This window comes from Phaethon aethereus (genome assembly GCF_964289735.1).
Source record: "Phaethon aethereus genome assembly, chromosome: Z".
Classification (NCBI taxonomy): domain Eukaryota; kingdom Metazoa; phylum Chordata; class Aves; order Phaethontiformes; family Phaethontidae; genus Phaethon; species Phaethon aethereus.
In genome coordinates this window covers 15,105,604-15,129,856 of record NC_138577.1, presented here as the reverse complement: position 1 = coordinate 15,129,856, position 24,253 = coordinate 15,105,604, and the positions used below count along the sequence as shown (strand labels likewise).

Below are 24,253 nucleotides of genomic sequence, written 5' to 3'. Positions count from 1 at the left end.
TGGTAACATGGAGGCTTAGAAGCCACAACACCTGTGTATTGAGGTGCAAAGAGACTGAAAAAGATGAAGCATTTTGGAACACTTTCACTCTACTACAGACATCAGCAGTTCTGAACAGGTGTCACACATTGAACATGTACCACATTCTGTTGGATGCTTAGACTTCAGACAAAACGTCACCCATTACACAGAAAGAGTTGTGCCTAGTACTGTTGAGGTCAGTCTAGAACACTTCCTATGGGAGGAGGCTTCAGCTACTATATGTCTGAGAACAAAGCTCTTACAAAATTTGTTGATAAGAGAAGAAATGTTTTTGTGGAAAGAATACACAGACAGGCAGGTATGATCTGTTGGCTGATGCAGTCAAGATTTCAAGGTTGAGAAGATTTGTTCAACAAATTGCTGTCAATGTAATAAACTACATTATGTTCTTCAGAAATTATCTTTGAGAATGAAGTGGGTTTCAGAATATTATTTTTGAACAGGGAAATACGTAGGCAGCTTTTGAGTCTAAATCTAGGGCTGCGTGGTAATTCAGGAGAAAAAAAAATCTGACTTTCTGTAGTTGATCTTCCATAGTATCAGTAAAGGAACTTTGTTCAATCTCTTTTTAAATGGCAGGAATATCTAAATCTTGTGAGGTAAAAAGAGATTCTCCACTGATTTGGAAAGGTGATTGTATCATTACTGAAAAGCAGATACTGATGGTCATCCAGGTAACACCAAATGTAGCTGAGAAGCAGGTAACACCAACAGGAAGTAAGGCTTCTGCCGAGAACAAATACACCCACGAACACCACCTCCACAGTCTTTCAGTAACAGTTGTCCTGACCACCAATGATAATCCTGGCACTGGTTCTTTCTATTAATTACTTTTCCTACCGATTCCTAGTGGTAGATGGCACTGAGTATGGAAGAACTTTTACCAACTGCTGTAGCAATTTGCAAACATCTTTCTTCTCTGACTCTTGACTGGTTTCTATCAAATCCTGTATAATGCAAGCAACTCTAAAATGCATCGACAGTGACTTAGCCTTCTTAAAAATGTACAGTTTAAAAACCAGTTCTTGTTTGTTTACCACTGGAATGGCTTCACTTGCTCATTGTGCATCAGTGACTTGGGTAGCAAATATGCTTCTGTCCAGGAGACTGCACACATCACTGACATCTCCATCTTACGGTTTTTATTTGCACATTTTCTAATCACACCACAGCACTTGCACCTTAAGCATTCATGATACTTTCTCTGATCATCTCTGAGTCTCTTCGGAGAAAAGGCCACTTGCCTTTTGAAGCTGATGCACCAAAGTCACACCACGGATCACATTCTTTGTTGTGATCCACGTGGTTAAAAAACAACTATTAACATTATCAGGAACTTAGGATTCACATATTTTACAGAATTTTAAAGGACTAGCAGTTTTCCACTTCCACTACAACTTCCAAAGGGTGACTCAAAACAGTACCTTCAATTCCTTTAACTCCCTTGCAGGTAAATGTTCACAGATGTCGACACAAAGTCTTTCACCCACCCTACATCCTCTTTTGCCAGAAGGATCGTTCCCTATGCAGGAAAGCTGGAAAAAACTGCTAGTGAACAAGTGAAGACTAATGTCTAATAGTTGGTTCATAGCATGCTGGAGAGAAACTTCAGGAACGTTCAAGTGCTACACCTTTTTAAATCCATAGCAAAGTGATCCTCGAGACTCCAGGCACATTATTTAAGTGGGCACCAAACTGTTGTACAAACCCGGACCCAGCATGCCAGACTTTTTACTGGAGAAGCCTTTGGAAAGAGAGGCTTTAAGGAATGCTATGTGCTACATGTGGATTACGGGACTTCACATCTGAGTAATTATACTGTAAAGAAGTTCCTAAAGGCAGAAGCTGGAGAAGGAGAAAAGAACCAGAGCATCCATATTGCATTCATACTGACACACTGTCTGTTGGAAAAGCTAAGAACCTGGTGATGATAGAACCTGAGGAACACACTACCGCCAAAAGACTTCAAGAGACTGCAGTTACAATGTGTAAATGGAAGAGTCTCATTTTTTCAGTTGAACGTGATCCTATTTACCACTTTCACATGGAATGTTTTCATGAAAATGGCATCAGACAAATTCACCCTGGAACTCTGGCTAAACCAGTCTCAGAATTGGTAACTACCATCCTGAGAATCTGTGCCACCAGCAGACTCAAAACGGGAAAAACAGTCCCTTCAAAAGGATGTATTACACATAGTCTGTATGATTTAAGTACTTACTAGAAGAACAGTTTCTCTACAAGGATTGAGAAAATAATAAAGAGGTAGTATTGCAAAGTGAATTTGTTAATTCTAAATATCATCAAATCAAAATAATTTTATTCCATAAAGCAGTAGGTCTTGTGGATTAAAGAGAACTGAGTGCCATATCTGGACTTTAGCAAGGCTTTCTATATAGCTTCTCATAACAGTTTCACTAACAAGCTGAGGAAGCATGATCTAGGCAAAAATTCTGTAAGATTGCAGTATACCCTATTGCAAAACTGTGTTCACAGACGATCAACTGTTCTTGGTAAAAATGGATGAAGGGAGTATAAGTGAACAAGTGCAGCTTTCCAGAGCACTGTCTTAAGAACACTAGTTTAAAATAGTTGCCATTAAAAAGTTCTCATGTAACAGAATTAGAAGGTATTTTATTAATCTGAGGATCCTAACAGCTTTTGGTGTTGAGTCTTTGAGAGAGAGGCTCACAATTGCATTTAAATACAGAACAAAAAATTACAATTTTCTTGACTAATTTGAATAACCTTTGGAAACTAAGATATTCAGTGAGAAGAAACACAAACTTTTTATTCATCTGAGAAAGAGCAACTGTAACAGCATGAGAGGAAGACAGACAGTCTCTACAGAAAGACAACAATATGTTTAAAACAACTTGCAGTATGAATAAAGGTTATCAGCAAAGAGCAGCTATGTTCTAATATATAACAGTAATATCAAAGTCTACGGTACTTTTCTGACTATTCATCCTTCTAAATCTGCAAACAGAGTTGCATCTATGACTTAGGACAGTACAACATCAAGACAAATGTAGACCAATTAGAATTCAGATAAATACATCAAATACAACTAGAAGCTCAGGAATGATGACATGTAAAGGTGATAGAAAGAAATCATGTTGTTCAGTCTGTACAAGAATACAATTCTGCAAGACATCATAACATTCTTTGATATGTAAATGACTGCTATAAAAAAATAGGATGTGAACTGTTTGTTATCGCCCACTGAAAAGTAGTCATGAACTGTCATGCCTAACTGCAATAGAAACAATATAGGCTCAGCACTAGGAGAAAAGCTGTCTACCACTAAGAATTTGAACAGGTTGCAGGGCAAGAGTAAGGAAACTCCATTACGGACACTTTAACCAAAAAAAAAAAAAAAAAAAAAAAAAGGAAGTTATACACTGGTACATTTCATCCAAAATGAAGGGAAGAAGATGGGAAGCCCCCCAAGCCCTTTCTTGCTGTATTTCCTAAAATCACAGAATCTTCTTCTGGAAATCTTCACAAGTTTTGTACTAGATAAAAATAAATTATTACTTATTTTGATTAACAGATAATATTGACATTCATTTTCAAAGAACATAATTTAAAATTCAAACTTAGAGCGATTGGATACAAGACAGACAAAGAAGAACATACATTTGGAAGGTTTTTAGAGACAGATTGTATTCACTTTCCACATAGACTTTCAAAGTTTTCAGGGAAGAATCCTACCACTTTCTCAAGAGCTTCAAATGCCTCATGAAAAACTCAGCTTGGCAGTTCTAGCTTAGAATTAGCTTAGCTCTGTAATCAGAGGCATCTTCACATAAAAAAGTCAAGACTTGAAGAAAGAAACAAGGAAAAATGTTCACTTTAGCCCTGTCAGAAAAAAAAATCTTTGAATATATTTCTTCCACCTTTCTTTTGAAGGAGGGAGGGTGAGATGATGATTTTTCTTTACAAGTACCTTTCAGAGCACTGAGCGCTGTACTACAGATTTGCGTAGATTCATAATTCTTCTTGGAACCCACGCTACATTCAGCGACCTGAATGTAGAGGAATCTCTGGAGAAGTCCTATAAATACCTAAGAAAATGAAAGTAATCTTTCCAAATTATTTGGAAAATAATCAAATATCCATTAACAATTTCTGGAGGAACACAATTATGTCTGGAAGAGAGTGCAAAATTATATAGTTTCATAAGGGTTGTTGATAGTCTTTAAGGATGTTTTCCCACGAGTTGAGGAAACTGTAAGGAAACAGGACTGTAAATGATATGAACTCTTCTCTTTGGAAAGCAGTGGACTAAAAACATTGTCTAGAGCAGTGGGAAAGTAAAACAAATAAAGGATTTTCCCGAGTAACTGATCTTGGGTAATGGAACCCACAGAATAATTCATGAGATCAACAAAAGCAAAATAGTCCACGTTCATTCTTCATAGATGAATTCATATAAACCCTTTTTTTTAAGAAAGTACATGTGGTAAGAGATGATAGCAAGAAAGCAGAGTCATTATCCTGTACACTTAGCTAAAAATATAAAATTAACATTAAAAAGAAAGGATAAAGACCAGTCTAGAACTTCTACGTAAAACCACAGATACTCTGGTACCTTTACTGGAGCAGAAGTAAAGCAAAGATTTCTGTAACAGAGAAATTTTACTCCACTGAGATAATGAATAACCAACCAAAATAACAAAACACAACGTCTGCCACCTCTCAAATATTTCCCTGAGCTGCAAACAAAACATTTCCTCATTCAGATTCTGTCAATCGGAGAGCTACATTCAGTCTTAAAGTAGAACCATAGAATCATAGAATGATACAATAGTTTGGGTTGGAAGGGCCCTTCAAAGGTCATCTAGTCTAACCCCCCTGCAGTCAGCAGGGACAGCTTCAACTAGATCAGGTTGCTCACCCCGTCCAACCTGACCTTGGAATGTTTCCAGGCATGGGGCATCTACCACCTCTCTGGGCAACCTGTGCCACTGTTTTACCAGCCTCACTGGCAAAAATTTCTTCCTTTCATCTAGTCTAAATCTACCATCTCTTAGTTTAAAACCATTATCCCTGATTTGGTTTTAAACTAGTCATATAGCAACAGGCCCTGATAAAAAGTCTGTCTCCATCTTTCTTCTAAGCCCCCTTTAAGTACTGGAAGGCTGCAAGAAGGTTTCCTTGGAGCCTTGTCTTCTCCAGGCTCAACAACCCCAACTCACTCAGATTGTCCTCATAGGAGAGGTGTTCCAGCCCTCTGATCATTTTGGTGGCCCTCTTCTGGACCCACTCCAACAGGTCCATGTCTTTCCTCGGCTGAGGGCTCTAGAGCTGGACGGAGGACTCCAGGTGGGCTCTCAGCAGAGTAGAGTGGAGGGGCATAATCACCTCCCTTGACCTGCTGGCCATGCTGCTTTGGATGTGGCCCAGGATGCAGTTGGCCTTCTGGGCTGCAAGCACACATTGCCAGCTCATGTCCAGCTTTCCATCCACTAGTACACTCACATCCTTCTTGGCAGAGCTGCTCTCTATCCCTTCGTCCTCCAGCCTGTACTGATACCAGGGTTTTCCCCGACCCAGGTGCAGGACCCTGCACTTGGCCTTGTGGAACCTCATCAGGTTCACACAGGCACATTCCTCGAGCTTGTCCAGCTCCCTCTGGATGGCATCACATCCCTCAGGTGTGTCAACCGCACCACTCAGCTTGGTGTCATCTGCAAACTTGCTGAGGGTGCACTTGATCCCACAGTCTATGTCATTGATGAAGATACTAAAAAGTATTTGTCCCAATACAGACCCCCAAGGGACATCACTCGTCACTGATCTCCATCTGGACATTGAGTCATTGACCACTACCCTCTGGATGCAGCAGTCCAACCAGTTCCTCACCCGCCCAACAGTCCACCCATCAAATCCATATCTCTCCGATTTAGTAATTGAATTAATTCCAGTCTGTGCAACCACGTTCCCCAAGTCCCCAGAAGTCCTTGCTACTTCCCTGTCAGAAGTACAGAAATGCAGTCTCTGCCCCTGCCTTCGGTAATTGCCTCAAGTTCCTATTCTATGCAAGAAAGCTTAGATACTATAACATCCTTCCTGAGATCTCTCACTGGACTGATCACGTCAAGTGCCACTCTTTTTTGTTCTCCCAAACAAACAATTAAGTATGTTGCTGATTTTCTTCATCAAAGTTTGCGACCTGTCAACCAAACTGTCAAGGGGCTAGTGAGAGTAGCAACAACAAGCCCTGCATAGGTACTTGCTGTTTGTTCATCGCTGGAAAATTTATCAGCACAACTTACACTCCAAATCATAGGCAAAAACCTCACTGTCAGGGATCCCATGTTCTAAATAACACTCTAATTTACTGTAATTTACACACCTCTTCCATACATTTCTAAAATACAAGGTTAGAGGAAACAACGTCTGGCAAGATTCTTGTAGCATCAAGAACTGGTTCTCTCAATCAGGGTGCATTGATCTCTTTAAGAAGGCAAAATGGCAGCAGCATTAGTAAGAGTATTTCAGTTGCGTGCTTTACCAATAGGAAAAGTAAAGCTAACATAGAGGTCAGTAAATCAAAAAGCTCCTCTTGCACTTTTTCAGCCTCTCTAATGCTGAAACATTACCATCTGAACTGTACAATGAGATTCTTTTCAGAAATAATCCAAAAAGAGAACCCCTTGTTGAAAGGATACAAGACAGCCAATTGAAACAACAGCAACATTAACCAAAAAATAGTTCAAATATTCTTCTGGTTGAGTGCAAGTAGCTGAGATTCACAATGTTGTTAAATTAATAAGCTCAACAAAGGGAGAATAACAATCACAATTAGTCTTCACCATTTACACAAGTCTTTTAGCACAAGACCTGAAATACTGATGCTGCTGGCATGCTATACACTTACTTCTCACTTACCAGTTGAGCCACCTCTTTTCTATCACTGTTTAACACAGTATCTGCCTACAGAAGATGAACGACAGAGATCATTTAGCAGTCACAGGATCGTAGGATAATGCAGTCAAGGCGGCACCTCAGGAGGTCTTTAGTCCATCCTCATGCTCAAAGCAGGGTGAGCAAGGCCACACTATGCAGAGTTTTACCTAGCTTGACCTTGAAAACCACCAAGGATAGAAAATGCACAGATTGTCTGGGCAACCTTTTCTAATGCTCAACTGTCCTGATAGGGAAAAGGTTTTTCCTTAGACCTAGTCAGAAACTCGCTTTTCAATTTAAGTCCATTGTGTCTTATCCTTCCTCCACAATATTGAAAAGCCTGACTCAAGTTTTCCTGACAATCTCCTCATTGTTATGGGAAGGTCAATCCCCACCAAAGACATCTCTCAGCCAGGCTGCACAAGGCCAATACCCTCACCTGCTCTGGAATCTCCCTCATCTGTTCTCCCTCTTCACCTAACCTGACCATCCCGAAAGACTTAATATTGTTTCTGGGCTAAATAGAAGAAACCACTGTTGCATCTTTCTACTATTGCCATGTAAATACATAAGCACTGAAAAAGTAAATTAGCAAGAATATGCCCAAACCCCTACCTTGCTAAGTCTCATGTATCTCAGTCATTGCTTCTTGGGGATAATATCGAAAACAGCAGTATGCATTCCAGATTTTAGCATAAAGAATTATTTTGAGCACTTTTTTTTTCCTTTCCCTCTCAACTGATTGACAGTTCACCCTATTCTTTCTCCACAGATAAGCTTTTCAGGCTTCATTTATGCTATATAGTTTGAGTTCATTTGAACTACTTTTAATTTCATGTTCTTAAAATTTCATGATTGTCATTAAGACAAGCGTTGCATATTAAAACACTTTTGAGCTGGTGGAAGAGTTCAATACTGGCAATGTTGGCCATTGCTTATGTAAAGCAACTGAAACCATTCTTAAAATAATTTAGTCCTCATGTTGGAAAGGATTTTAAATCCTCCTGTCCTCCATGAATTTGAGCTTTGTTTTGAAGGATGATTAGTCAATTTTCAGACCTTCAGAAATTTCTTCTGGATCAGGGCTTAAAATACTTTTGTATCCAAAACATAATGACATACTCTCTAGTACTATTTGAATACAGAAGTAAGGAGGAATAACTAAATACCTCTTTAAATTCTCTGTTGTTTAAAATTGGGAAAAAATACATTGATATATATGACTGCTAGACTACCTTTAAGGGTTCCATCACTTCCAGCTGGAGAGCAAACAGACTGTGGTGACCTCAAGGAAAACGTCGCAGCATTCCTTATTGAAGGATCGCCATCCTAAAGTGGCAATGATAAAAAATTAACATTATGAACATGAACGCTTAAAAAATAAAGACTGAAATTAGTACATATGCTAATAAAATGGATTGGACAAAAAAACCATACAAGAAATATTAGAAAAATATTTATTTGCATAAAAATCTTTGTAATTTAGACTACTGAACTACTTTATAGGCAATATTCCAAAGCACAATCAGCCCTAAGAAAAAATCTATAACCAGACCATGTACACAAAAATAAATCTATGTATATATCCCCTAGCTAAATAAGCACTTTTGGTTTACACCAAGATTCCATTTAGAACTTTTTTGTTAACAAGCACTCATAGTAAAGAGCTGAAAAGCAGGTACATGAGCTCTATACAATACCAACTGAAAGAAACTGAGCATAAAATATAGATTTTTAAAACAAACCCACCATTTTTTCCCTTAACTTACCCTTAAAGCTTACCTAGAATGCCATCTTACTTTTACAGTTAAACAAATTAACACTTTGTATTTATATTCTCCAGCATACACGCATCAGGACTGAATAAAATCTCTGACGCTCCCACTGCAGCAGCTAAGGTAGGCTCATGTAAAACACTACTGGAGTGGCTTTAGCTTGTTATTTGCCTGTCTCGACAGTTAGATAGGAAACAACTCAATGGCAATAGGATGCACTTCCCAAACATGGAAAACAAGTTCTAATGCCTTCTCAGTTTTGCACAGAAGGGAATTCATAATTTCTGACAATCTTCTTCATAATATAATACCAATTACAATGTAATGATGTCCATGCGTTATCTTTAAGAATGTAAATGTGTCTTTTTTGCTCCCACACTACCTTAAAATAAAATATGAAACCCATTATTCCAATTCCTATTTAATGGCTTACATGAGGTTTTTATTGCTTTCATGGAGCCCTCTGTGGGTCACAAGTGTATTCATTCACTCAATTCCCTAACTAGATTTAGGCTAAATTTATTAGATTTTACTAGATTTACTTCTGTAGAACAGTATTTCCCATTTCTAGCACTGTTTTTTATACAGCATCTATGGTAACATTTTGGCAAAGAACAAACTAACAACCCTTATATCTATAAAGAGACAATTCCTATAATTATAAACAAATTGCAAAAACTCCATTCCTGTAAAAAGTAAATTCACACAAAGGTAGTCTTCAAAGAAGTTCTAAGGTTATTTAATCTGTTTCCTAATTTAACTGGCTATTTCAGTAGCTAATATTCTAACGTGGCTCCTATTGAGGTATCTGAATACATGCAGTTCTTTCATGTAACTTTAGCTAGTACATTAAGTAGTTCAAAAAATGTGGGAGAAAGTTGGGGATTTTTTTCTTTAGATCCAAGATTTCAAAATTAATTTCTCCCACATGAAATAAAAACCACTAAGGGAAAACTTCTTACAAAGAAACCAGGCCATAAAAGCATATAATAGACTAGTAAGAAAAAATGTCCATACGCATTCTTGCCTTTGACAACACTACTATATTACCCAATAGGTTACTAAAATACATCAAGCCTAATTGACAGTTGCAGGGATCTTCAGAGAGACAAGTTAACTACACACCTATTTAGAATCTACTATTGTTTATATCAACATATTACTACAGTAATTGCATATATATTCTAAGCATAACGCTATGCAATTTCTTTATGATAAACTCACATACAAGATTATTTGAAGATTTTTTAATTTTCCTAATTCCATCAGAATGAATGTTAGCAACAGTTCCAAAGGACAGGGAGATCTAGAAAAAATAAAACCTCACACATTAAAATTGTATTGCTGAGTGTACACATCTGAGATTGAAATATATTTTCAGTGGTTTTATACATGAATGACAACAATCTGACTTCTAAGGCAGCTAAACACATACTTGCTCTATCATACTAAATACTTGCTTTATTGTAATAAACTTATTTAGGTAACATACATCACTACTTAGTCTGTGCACCATCTGTAGGTAGTCTTCACTTGAGCCATGTCTAGAACTATCAGCATGATGATTAGCTGAATTTCCAGATAACTGACTTGAAACCTTATTTTCATGGAGGTTCCTCATCCCAGCTGTGACTATGGGACTGGATACTGAAGCTGAAATACAAGAAATATAAGTAACTATACTGATATATTCACACATTCATTAACCCTCTAGAAGTTTCTGAGAAAATACAATACTATTGCATATTAATGAGTTGGGTGCAAGAGGTCTGAAATCTGAACAAGAATACAACTTTTTGAGGAAATTCTTTTGCCACAAAAACCTTGAATAAAATTAGCTATCTAAGATTTTAATTTTCAAGAAGATTAAAAACCTAAATCCCATATATGGATTAGCCAAGTTTCCCCTCACATCCATCCTAATTATGGTCGGTATCATATTCTTACTGGTTATAGAAAACTTTGTTTTACTCTATATAATTTGTATTCACTATATTTAGTAACTTCCAAGGAATTAATGAAACATACAACATTACATACAGAACAGCCATATATATTCTAAGCATAATGCTAAACTTTCAGAACAAATGATTTAAAAGAGTCCAAAGAGATACTTACCAACAAAATAAAAGTCTAGATACTTTAACAGTGTTCATGTTGTTGACGATTGTTTTTAGAAAAGGGAAGAACAAAGAAATCCATTCATTCTGAAGGTCATCTTTGCCAGTTACTGCATACCTCGAGCATATTCTAGCCAAAGAAATATACCTCGAGCATAATACTTGGCACTACAAAGGTTTGGTAAGGCTAAATAAACTGTCAGCAAAACTAAGGTTACATTGGCAAAAACGAGGTTTTTGCTAGTACAGATAAATGATGGCCATAGCTAACAAATAAAAGTTTTTGGGTTGTTTTGATTTTTTTCTATTGAAATTAGAAAGCCATGAAACGCGCCCATGAAAGTAAAGCTGCTGTGAGGTAGGAGAATAAAGCAAACATCACAGGCTTACCTTGCTGCATCTGAGGATGTGGTGTGTAACTAGGAGGATGTGAATATGGCATGTATCCTGCAGGGCTTTGAGGAGCATATGGACTAGGCACTGGACTGTTCTGTTGTGCCAAAAATCTGTTCCCAGAGCTTGTCTGTGGTGGCACAAACCGGCTAAAAAGAAAATTCAAAAATGTTTATAAAAGCTGGAAAATCAAATTTAGATGAGTGTTGTTTCTTTTGAAATATTATACACTCAGAACACTACAACTTCTTTCAGATTTAAAATTCCAACACAATCAACAATCTCCCTCAAAAGCAGTATTTTAAGCTGTCAATACCTTCCCAATTTCAATCTATTACTTAAGAGTCACAACTTGGGTACTACTTCAGTAAAAGTAAGGAATAGAATAAAAAGCATTCTTAAAGCATTTCCCACCTAGGGACAGGAAACAATGACACAAACACGTACTAAAATAAGATCTGCAATTTCCAAAAGTTTGTCCTAGAAGTTTGAACGAAAGTGACAGCCAAGTTTTAATTACCAACTAGGTCACTAGGATTAACAAGGAGCCATCTACTCTAAAAATGATTTTTCCTGTAAGATTTCAAAGCGTTTCATCTAACAGAGCTATGCTGCCAACATATTGGAGTGCGATAGGCAGTTAGGTGGGACCTGAGCCCAGGTCCACTGAATACAGCTTATTCTTTCCCTGGCTTCACCTTAGACTGATTCTACAGATAGGAAGCCCTAAAAATAACACAGGCTTGAGAGAATAATACATGCACATTATAACTTACATTCTTATATCAGCTTTTCAAAATAAAACTAAACCAAACAAATACTTCAGAAAGTACATTACATGCTTCCACAACCCTCAGCTCTAGATAGCAACTCTGTGAAGGTCGGCTTCCGTAGAAAGACACAGCAAAGTCTTTAACACAGGGATTTTGCAAGGATTTTGAGAAGATTTTGTAATACTCATTGTAATATTCACAATTCAAAAAACCTTCTTCAATATCCCTTTCAGATATAAAAGTAAAAAAGTGTACTGGTTTTTGTGCAGATACAGAGCATTTCATTTGCCAAAACAATTACAGTGACTTGAAGTGAAATGGGAAATAGGTTTATTTTAATCATGGTATCTGGTAACTGAAGATGAAACCTGTTAAAGCCCAGTAACTGGGTTGAAACTACATACAGAACTCTTTCCTCGAGTCCAGAGTGCTTTATTATATTAATAGAGGCCTGGACTATAGGTACGTGCTCCTGGCCAATGCTCCTAAGTTTAAAAAAGAACCAGAAAGCTGGTGAGGGTGCTGCTGGAAGACTGGACAAAGTACGGGGCCCATCCTCCTCTGAGCGGCCTTTTGTGTAACTGTCACGGCACTACTCCATGCTTTAACAAGCCTTCCCTGCCGCCCTCCTGTCACACTGGTCCTGTGACACATGCTGGAACACACCAGCCTCTTCTCTCCTGTCCTCCTGCCACCAGGCTCAGCCTCTGACACAGGTAGAGAACAGCTGGAGGGGTGCCAGGAGGCAGGGGGACTCCTCAAGCAGGAAAGGAAGTTTGCCAAAATTATGGGAGGGAGAGAGAGCGGAGAATCATGACTAATCCTTAGACTACAAACATTAATTCACCGACAGAAAGACCTTTCTTTGCCAGCTGAAGAAACTCCCCCCGCTGTCACACAAATCCGTCTGGACGCTGATCGCCTTCCACTCACATGCTTGCAGCAGGAATTGACTGCCACGGTAGGAAGAATTTGCCGTTCGCTGCCTCTCCCACCCCGTTTAAAAGAAGGAATTACCTGGACGGGCTGTGTGAGATAGTGGTTTGCTGATAATTGGAAGATGCAGGACTACCACGCATGGAATTCTGAGAAATGTTAAACTGCGACATCATCATCCCTGTTAAAAGGAAGATAGCAGCATTACTTTACACACATTTCCTTTTTAACCAACGAAGTAGCTCCTTTCAGAAATTACTGTACACAAAGAGATTATAAACTTCACAGACATTAACATCATCTACCCACAACTGTTAGAAAACATTAGAAATCACCGATTCCATATAAGACATCCAATTCACATCATTACATTAAAAAATGCTCCCTAAAGCAGTGTCAGCTACAAATACTAACAGCAGTTCCTTCCTCGGTTCCTTAGAGCTTCCCAAGCTAAAACCTGCCCGTAGAGAAACGTTTTGTAACAGGACACGTACTCCACACCCCAGGTTGGTGTGTACAGTACTCAATGTGCCAATAATTAAAAGATCCAGAAACTTCACAAGTCAGAAGAACACAGAAAACTTATCTCCCATTTTCAGAGCAAGTCCAGGAAACAATCACCTCAGGCTGAGTGCTGCAAGATACTCCCAACTCTCACATAATGCCTGCGTGGTTCCTTTCTACGCAGCGACAAAAGCTTTCTATTCCACCTCCAGTACGCTTGTAAGGAATGTGTCCGGGTTTTGGCTGGAATAGAGATAAATTTTCTTCCCAGAAGCTAGTGTGAGGCTATGCTTTGGATTTGGGATGAAAAAGTGTTGATAACGTGCTGATGTTTCGGGTTGTGGCTAAGCAGTCAAGGACTGTCCAGCTCCTCAGGCTCTGCCCTGCCAGCGAGCAGGCGCAGGGTGCACGGGGAGCTGGGGGCGGCACGGCCGGGACAGCTGGCCCGGCTGGCCAAAGGGATGCTCCATACCGCACAGTGTCATGCTCGGTGTATGAAGCTGGGGCGATGAAGAAGGAGGGGGAGGAGGGACATTCAGAGTGATGGCGTTTGTCTTCCCAAGTAACTGCTACATGTGATGGAGCCCTGCTTCCCTGGAGATGCCTGAACACCTGCCTGCCCATGAGACGTGGTGAACAAATTCCTTGTCTTGCTTTGCTTGCGTGCACAGCTTTTACTTCAGCTATTAAACTGTCTTTACCTCAACCCACAAGTTTTCTCACTTTTACTCTTCCAGTTCTCTCCCCTGTCCCACCATGGGGGCGTGGGTGACAGGCTGCGTGGTGCTTAGCTGCCGGCTGGGGTTAAACCACAACAGAGTGTTATCAAGGAAGGTGCTGAAATATCTCTGCAACTGCAAAGCAGAACCAATATCCCAACTGTAGGCTCCCACAGCCTGGAGGTCCCCACAGTCATGCTTTGGAAATTCGGGACTTGTACTGGCTGGCAAGCTGCAAGTACCAAGGCACTTGAAAGTTCCTCGTTTAAGAGGCATTTGGACAATGCCCCTAACAACTTGCTTGAACTGTTGGTCACCCCTGAAGTGGTCAGGCAGTTAGACTAGATGATCACTGTAGGTCCCTTCCAAGTGAAATACCCTGTTCTATTCTCTCCTAACTTGCATCACTGTTAGGGAGTATTTAAAGGAATTTTTTTTACCACTCTTCGATACAGGTGTAAAGAATTCCCTAACGACAGCACGACACTGGAAGTTGAAGTGATGCAGAGACACAAAAACTTAAAATTCATTTAAGTTATTTTAAGGAGAGGATCAAATGCCTTGCAGCTAAAACAGTGGCAGAACTCTCGTGCGTGCTGCAGCTCGGGAAGGCACAGCAAGTGATCCACAGCCGTGGGTAAAAGCACATCAGCAGTACAAATACTTCAAGGCAAACGTTAGACAGAAGGCTGACTGGGGTCCCCAGTCCAGAGCATTTGGGAGCTGTCAATCCTCCAGTTGCTATCACCGATTTCAATACTGCAATATTCACACAAGCCAAAGGAGTTTCAGAAATCCACCCTGCCACCCTCTTCTCTCTTCCCTTCTCCCCAGCAGAGGAGAGTCGGGATAACCTCCCACGAACGCAGCCGCTGCTGCCTCCCGGGAGGTGTTAAGTGCTGCATTCCAAGCACTTTAGCGCAGGCAAACTACCGCGGAGCAGGAGTGAAAGTCCCATGTTGTGCTGGAAAAAAAAAAGGTAAAAAAATCAGAGACCTCCGTACTTCAATACACAGGACATTTCGTTGTGCCGAGTAACAGAAGGGACTCCTCAGCTCCCGCAAAATCCGTTTAAACGGACGCTGGCCGCCTCGCACAGAGGCAAGTGAGGGGGAACATCTGGGGGTTTTGTGCTGGCGGCAGTGCCCGGCGTGCCCGCTGCCCGCTCACCTCTCACTGCCGCTCTCAGCGCGGCTGGGTACGGTCTTTCCGTCAAACTGCCAACCCTGAACATTCATGTACAGAAAGCTGACAGAATGTGCCCGAACGAGCGTGAACTACACAGACGAAGGTTCCGTTTATGCTTAAAGCACAGACTGCACTTTCAACATACTTGAAAAATTTAGCCATTTATTGTCTCCTCCCTAAATTTAAAACACGTCTTGAATCACAGGTGGGGTAGGTTTTCGCTAAGAGAATGACAGAAAATATATAAATTAATCCATTTTTAATGCCGTTTAAAAAAAAAAAAACAACAAACAAACTAAAGCTTATTGTGTGACGGACAGCTCTCACTTCTCTCTGTTTGGGAGAGGGGGGCATGGGAGACACAACCTGGGTAACCTAGAGGAAAAATGAAAAAAAAAAACCCCACAACAAAAACAAACCAAAAAACACCAACTAACCAACAACAACAACAACCCAGCATTTCCTAAGTTTCCAGACAGATAACAAGCACACCAGATAATGCTGTAAGGTGAAAGTAGTAAAAATGAGCCCCAAACATTTAGTCTAAAAAGGAGTTGAAAATAGCCCGTAGCCATTAGCACTAAAATATTTTCTTGTACCTTTATTACACTGTCGTCATATCACTAAGCAGCAGATTTATGGCTCCACTGTGCACTTTCATACCTTAAATAGTTAAGATTTCTTTTAAACACAAGATTAATTTTGAATGTTGGTAACGTTCAGGTTTGAGAAAACATTGTCCTTGTAGTCACATTACTAAAATTAGTTTCCTTAACACATACTCCCAGACTTGACTATAGTTTTTTTGCTTGGAAAAAAGTGATACGCTTAAGTCCATTTTAGCATTCCTGCTAAATGCCAGAGAATGCACTACGTAAAAACACAGCTCAAGGTCTCAGAAGAAGTTTTGTACAATTAAACTGCATTACAGCATCATGCATGCTTAAGCTAGGACTGCTCAGCAAGAGGTGATTTTTCAGTTAAATATGCACTCTTATTGACGTGTATGTCTGCAACGTTTTTCCCTTTTACAGGCACACGTGCACTTGAATTCTTGTATAAATAAAAAACATTATGCAAGGAATTGGTGTTTATGGAAAGAGGCATAAGACTTTGGTCCCCCCAAATTGATGAGTTCTGATAAATGGCATAAGGTGAATCTTAAGTCCTTCCTGAAGCCTAAGCGACGCTATGAATACTAACCTATTGCAGTACACTATTTTAGCTGATCTTCCAACACACACCTGCTGAAAGACAAAGCCAAAGTGTCGAGAGGGAAAAGCAAAAGAAATTATTATGAAAACGGAAACTAAATAATATCTTAAGTTTAAATAAATATTTATAAAGAAAACGACTTCCCTCAAACACTGTAAGATGCAAGACAGATGCAGTTGCAAGATGGCACCCAGAACCCTCCACGTCACCTGATGAAAAAGGTCTAAAATAAAATTAACATTTTGCCCTTTTACAAAGTTAGCCCTGACACCACATGGTGATGTGACTCAGTCTGTTCAGACAACCTGGTAGCAGAAAACCATCTGAAAAATCTGACTAAAACTCCAGTCTAGAAGTCTAAGGTGTATGAAGACTGCTTCGACCGTGGGACTGTGATCAAAAGGCTGGGAATAAGAGTTTGCACATTGCCGCTACGTTACCTGAAACAAAATACGCCAGCAATGGTGGGGGGAAGGTGAGGGGTGCCTGCTCCGGACACGAAGAGGGAGGAAGTGTCCACATCGTCACGAAATACATGCTTCTTGCACCATTTATTCACCATAACTAAAAACAATTCTTGCTCTAAACTTGATGTTGAACTACAGATCAGTATGAACATGGGACAAAACATCAGCACAGAATTCTACTTGTGCTTTACCTTACACTCACAAGAATTCTAAACACAGTATTTCGCTTTCTGAAGATGTCTTTACTTCCTGACAAACTGTACTGAACCGAGAATGTTATTCCGTGCCTAACGTAGTTCTTTAGCCACGTGAGCCTCCTGTTCCTGCACCAGGAATGAAGGCTAGGAGAAATGAATTTGAAGTCCCTTTCTCCATACCAACACAGGAACTGACACTCAAGGGATCCTGGTGCACACACCCACCCCAGGCTGGGTAAATAGACAGGGGCTTCCACCTTCGTTCCTCCTCCATTGTGGGTGTTACAAATACTGGGTCACGGTACCCAGCGCTGACTTCACCACGTGCTGGACTCAACAGACAGCAGAAAAAAATTCTTCTACTCTACAAAACTGGTGGAAAACTCTAATTCAAGCGTATGTTCTTTGTGGGACCACTCTGCGTGCTGGCAGGGCAGTCACAACTATTCCCACAGCTGGAAAAGTCATACTCTGCCACGGCTACCGCTAAACACAGGATCTGGAGCCTGTTTTCAGAGCTTAAATTTCAGGATATATCTATCAGTGAACCTACAGACATTTAGCCCTGTCTTTCACATTTTCATTCCAGGAAATTTCTGCCTTCTTTCAAGGAGCATTATGTGTTCTCTCCTTCGCAAGTTCTTTTCAAATGTTGTATGGCTTTTACTCACTAGCCTAGGTGAACAAACCTAATAATCTCATTTTATTATTTTTCCCCTCCAAAAACACCCTACGCTTCCTATCCCCCGTGGACTCTCGTAACACTTCTATCTATACCCCCACAGCGCTAGCAAGGCTTTATCCTCATACTGCAGACACTCTGGAAATTCCCCTACTCGTTTCATCGTTTGGTATTTAAGGCACATACTTCAGCTGCAAGCCTCCAGGTCTACAGCTAGAATTGGTCCAATTAATCCTTTGCTTGGTCTCTCTCCTTCTTCATCTTTGCTGTAGTGTATATCCCACTACACCGCAGAAGAGAACTGGCTGTCAGAAGAGTAAAATCTGCGGGGCATCACGAATTGCTCAGACGAGGAATGGCAGGGAGGAGCTGTTAAGTGTGGCCCATTCAACTTTATTCCTTGCCCCAGAACTGTTACGAACTACCGCTGCAATGGTACACTGTAATTCTACAGATTTTTTTCCAACTTCAGTTATTTACTAAGACAAACCTATGAATCTAGGCCTAAAGAAATTCAAACAAAATTATTTTAAAATAAAATCCCATCACTCATCCTAGAGGTTAAACTTCGTACTGAAATGAAACGGTTTTTACAAAAATACACCTTAGAGTTTCTTTCCATGCTTATTCTAATAAAATCGTTTTTAGAAGGTGCCAAGGTACGTAGCTTTATATCACTACCAAACACCAGGTAAGGCATAAACATCACAGTTGTGCTCTTCTATTTGTGGTTAGTGTCAGTCCCCTAAACTTACAGAACAACATAAAACGCAGTCAATAAATAATCAAAAATCCTTACCGCTTTGTACCCCGTATCTGTTTTGCATGCTTTTCTCCCTGAAAACATTAGGATTCCTTGCCAGGATAGCCTGCAGCAAGACTGGTATATCTCCCTCTGGATCATCACTGCCAAGGTTATCTTTCAACTCTCTGGAATTGTGGAAGTAAGCAAATAAAGAGGCAAATGCATTTTCAAATTATAAGAAACTATGAGTCAAGTAAAAAAACAAAGAACCAAAATGAAAGAAGACAATTTATGGTTAAAATATAGAAAAAAACAAGTCTGCAAAGCACTGTTCCCTGTCTCTATTTTTTCCCCTCTCTTCTTTAAGGAATGGCAGAAGAGGTATTCCTCCTAGTCTTCAAACTCAGTTTCTCTTACTAAGCACAGTAACTTATTTTCTGTTACCACAGCATGCAAGGCTGTCACTTTCAGACTGTTACAAAAAGGTTCTTATGCCCACTTTTACATCGTGATCTTCTCCATAAAGGAACACTTTGGCATAACATCAGGGAAGTCTTATCGTAGGAGTGAAAATAACGTCTGCATGAATGTATAACATGCAGGTTGCAGACCACCGCTTTGCGAATCTTTTATTTTAAAGAGGGAAATTGCCACAGGTGACATCACAGGATTCTCTCTGAACCATAAAAAAAATCTCATGGGTTTTCTATAAATGCACCCGTGCTTTCACTTATTGTTTGCTTTGAGGACTTTTAAAGGCTACTTCCATTTGATTAAAACAGTTGATTGGAACACGTAGGAAACAGACAGGGTGGTCAGCATAAGACAATTCAAAGGACACCAGGGAAAAATTAAAAAAAAAAAAACCAACACATAAAATTAACAAAAAGAGAATACATTAGCATACTTGCTGGTTATTCAAGTTCAATACCTAATCAGAATTGACATGGGTCTTACATGGGTGTCTCAAAAAATTTTCCTGCTGTCTGATACTGGGTATATAATTTGTCTATGCACAAGTGGAACACAAATGAGCATTGCACCATCAACAGCACAAAGTCTGCACTCCTAGCCAGCAAGAATGGAACAAGCATCAGACCTAGAAAATAACCCCCACTGTTAGGGAGAAGGGCTGCTGGACAATTATTAATGTTGGGACTGACCGAAACACTTGGCTCATATAGCAGTCATCTGCTAAGCAAGCCTCGTAAAAAATCTGCATGTTCTAATCTTCCGATTCTCACAAACATCCTTGTCAATCCAGTTACTTTTGGTTTCAAGGAATAAGGGTGGTCAACTGATACAGCTGAAGTTCAAAATACATACATGTGATCTGTTGACACCTGATTGAGACTGTGGACAAGCTGTGAAACCAGATTTTCATCCCTGCAAGCCAGAAGGCAGTTCACCTCTTCAGCTATCCGCCCATTGAAAAGAAGGCTTTTTGTTGTTGTAGCAGGTAAAGGTGATGGAAGAGGCAGCTGGTTCAAAACTGTTATCAGGAAACAGAAAGGAGTTCAGAATCATTTCATGAAACACAAGCATACAAATACGGACACCTTCTTACTCCCTCGCGTGACTAAGAAAGAAAACTTGACAACTGAATTGAAAATATAGGGAAGGCTTCTGGATTTTTTTAATCATAAACGCACACACAAAGGCTGGACTCTGTTTTAAACAAAGTAATGCAGTCAAATCCACAGGTTATATTGCCGTATTATTGTAAATATTTAACTGTGCTAAAGCAAGTATCATGAAGAGAAACATACTTTTAGACATTCCAGAACATTAAGTTATTTAATATGTTAATATGGCAGTTTCCTCTTGGAGCCAAAAGCACTGATAAAGGAAGGAGAGGCCAAATCCTTGTCACTGCGTGCAGTGCTGTAAATGCATTGAGCATTTAAGTGCATTAAGCATACTTTAAGTTTTCTGCTCTGATCTTCATATTTCATTAGTGTTCCCACTTTGTATGGTCAGGGTAGAAAAAACCAAAACCAAACAGCCCACCAAAAAAACCAAACAACCCCAAAAACCAGTTTAAGCCACTAATTAAATTCTCCATTTATTCTTCTCTTGTTGTATTTATTTCTATATAAGTCATCTTCTCAAGAAAAGAGAAGATATCATTGGTTGGCATGATCACTAAAATGCTAATTCAGTCCATAGACCCACTTACAAATCTTGATAAAAGGCTTTAATGAAAACACCCATCACAATATTCCAGATTACAAATGAGCACACTATACTTGCAGAGGGCATGCTTGAGTCTACAGACATAACAAAGAAGTGTACCATATGAGAAGCCCTGACCAGGTGATTTGCAGAGCTACACAGACAAGAGGAGAGTGAGCCAGAAGAGGCCAAAAAGCTAGCTGCATGGAGAAGTCATCTTCAGGGGTCCAGGAAAACAAGCTGACTCTAACTTCAAGCTCCCAGCCTGATTACAGCTCGAGATAAACGTTTTAACTGAACCTTTAGAAATAGCTTCAGAAAAATGAAGTCAAAGACACTCTTTTGGCTCTTTTATAGTTTGAAATTCATTATTAAAAATAAAAAAGGGAGGGAATTCCAGTATTTTTCCCCCTATATAATGCATATCATCACTGTGTTTAGAAATAAATTGCCATTCAAATTAAAGCGTATAATATATTAAAACAGGTAGCTTTTGCTACTTGCATCAGATTACCTTCAATGTGCCAGAAACCTGGAAAAATTAGCAAGATCAGCAAAACATATTTCTTAAAACAGCGCAAATTCAGCTCGTTAACTAGCTTATTCTACTGCCTCTAGTCATCCTGTCCTCTGCGCTTTTAGGGCAAGAGGTCTTGCCCACTCCAGTTCCTTCTTTTCACATGGAAAAAAATAAGCGGAAGCAGTTACAAGCCTTTCTCGTTCAGTTGCTCCTGCTGCTAGACATCAGGTAAATGCAACAGATGAAGAAGCAAATGCACCTAACACAAGGGCTGACCCCACCAAAGGTAGTTCAGTGTTTCCAGAAACTCCGCACTAGGAGTCTGACCAGTGATTTCTAGCAGTTAAGTATTTTGACTTTCTCTAGGACCTTACCCACAAATACTTCATGCTGGAAAACTGCCCGGAAACGTATTATTTGCATCAGGATGGACCATTGTTAAAGCTACATAAGGACATATACAGACACATCTAAATACATAAGCAGCATCTTCCAATCCGATATTTCAGGATATCAGAAGGACATGAAGAAGTGGGTTTTTTCCTCCAATACATCTGCTTTTTTTTACTGTAGGCAATTAAATTCAATTGCTGGGTATATACTTTCACTGTCTCTTGGAAAGTCTCCAAATTTCAACAGTATCATACTAAAAAAAAGCACTCGGAAGAAGCACCTGGGTCACTGAGCCCAATTATCCTCAGACAGACAATGGAGCTATAAACTCTTCCTTACATTTCACAAACAAGATGCATCTTTGTCCCAACTGCTCTTACCGCAACGGTTGTTCTAGGACCTCATTATAGGAATAATAAACCTCCTCTTAGTTTTCACTACATATTTATTTTTAGTCACATTTTAACCATTTGGTTTTGTGCCAGTGTCAGCTTGTAATGTAAATAGTTCTTTCCTTTCCTTGCATTTTGTCTTCCTGACATATTTAAAGTCAGCACACCCCCACATCTGCTCCTTCTGTAGGCACAACAGTCGAGAAAGAAGACTCACAGGCTCAGCTCTTTATTTCCATTCTAGCAGCCATTCTTTGTACCTAGTAATTAGAGTATTAATTAGAGCAACTTTTTTGTACCTCGTCCGAAACTAAGGAACGAGGTTTCAAGTATATTCAGCATATTCCACAATTCTCTCCAGTTAGCTGAGCACCACTCTAATCCTCCCTCCCTGTCTCTCTGCCCCTCTCTTGCTCCCCCGCCTCCTCCCTCCCTCCAGTAACGATGATGAAATGTATGCTTTAGAGAAGCATTTTATCATTTATATGTTTTTCTCTATTTGTGGGGCACCCAGACATGCTACTGAATGACATTCCAAACAAACAATGAATGCCTATACTTTGTTCCAGGTTTCCTTAAGGTTTTTTTTAATCTACATTTCATTTCATGTTTAAACTAGCATGTTTTATTTGAATAGATTTTTAAAATTCAAGCAATGACAAAAATAACATTTTTAATGCCACATCTGATTTTGAACAGATTTACCTTTAAGAGCTATTAAAATAAAACTATTTTTCATAGTTTGGAAATGCACGTGTTTACTGAAGGGCTAGATAAAGCATAGTAAAGACAAGAAAAAGAAGAGTACTTACGGTCTGTAAGACTAGCAATCCCGGCAAGAGTAGTGATGGGAACATGAGGCATATCCCCATTCATCCTGAAGTTCTGGGATAGTAGTGTGTACACAGATATTTTAGTTCAGGTGCCAGCTATCATTACTTCCCATCTCCCAAGCACTAAAAAAAAAAAAAAAAAAAGGAACAGAAATAAATGAAAATTTTCAGTTTACTTTGTTAGAATTTTAAATTCAGTAACATAAATGAAACACATACTATACCTTCAGCTGTGTACTAGAGTGGGTAGGACAATGTAGACTTTAAATATCAAATGGTATTAAGCAATCCAAAGGCAAGCTTCTGCTCTCAGAAGCAGTCTCCTTCACCAAAAAAGATGCAAGATAAGGCAATCAAAGTAAGATTTGCTCAGGTTATACTGTACCAACTCAAAAATTGGTAAGAAAACTTCTGTTAGCTCATACTGCACTGGATAGCACTTAATGCATAACCAGTTTAAGTTATTAGCTGCTATATTCACTTCCCATTTCTGCAGGAGGAGATACTTATCATATAAGAAGAGGTTAGCAAAACCAAAAGGAGTAATTTACCGATGCAAAATTCAAGGTGTAAACCAAGTGGCAAATACAAACACAAAAGTAGTAGGTATTTCAAAATCAAGCTGAAAATCTCTCTTTAATATTAAACACTGTCCGGTCAAACTACTACCAGAAGCTGTATCATCCCCTCCACACAAAGAAGAGGTTTAGCCACCACTGACCTCGCTCGTTTATTTCCTGTGAAAGAGCACAGTTTATAGTCAGCTACTGAAAAAGGAATTTCTTCACCCAGTTATCACTAACTATAAAAGATCCCAACTGTAATGAGGTCTACACTGCCAAAGAAAAAAAAAGATCGTCACAATAATTTCAACTGCAGTTCCAAAACAACAAATATTTACCGAGATCACACCTCACAATCCACTACTATTCTAACAAAATGACAAAAATTGAACTTAATATTTTCTGAAGACAAACCAAGTAAATTAAAGGAATTTGATATACATATGGTTACCTATTATAGGCAGGCACCTATGTTAACAGTTTGGGAAACAGTAAAAAGACTTCTTCTGTAGGCATTTATGCTATCTACTGAAGATGCTAAAACCACCTACTTTACAAGTCAAAGTTTTTGATAATTACTTCTGCAAGACGTACAAATCAAAAGATCACTGTCATTTCCTTAGTAGTTTTTACCTCATTCTTTCTTATGAGACACCAATGGCATTATATAGGACAGTACTAATAAATACTGGTATATATATAT

The 24,253-nt window shown here is 39.3% G+C and overlaps 1 protein-coding gene across 1 annotated transcript in view; it reads right to left on the bottom strand.

Moving 5' to 3' along the window:
• Positions 1-23,671, bottom strand: part of LOC309415952 (nipped-B-like protein) — a 101,501-nt gene extending 77,830 nt beyond the window's left edge. The window contains exons 1-7 of the mRNA XM_082013687.1: positions 22,967-23,671; positions 20,001-20,166; positions 18,729-18,859; positions 13,039-13,138; positions 11,246-11,397; positions 10,228-10,388; positions 8,196-8,289 (exon numbers count right to left, since the gene is read on the bottom strand). Coding sequence (XP_081869813.1) covers positions 8,196-8,289; positions 10,228-10,388; positions 11,246-11,397; positions 13,039-13,138; positions 18,729-18,859; positions 20,001-20,166; positions 22,967-23,030 — 868 coding nt within the window. The 5' untranslated portion in view covers positions 23,031-23,671. The remainder of the gene's footprint in view (positions 1-8,195; positions 8,290-10,227; positions 10,389-11,245; positions 11,398-13,038; positions 13,139-18,728; positions 18,860-20,000; positions 20,167-22,966) is intronic.
• Between the last annotated feature and the right edge of the window lie 582 nt (positions 23,672-24,253).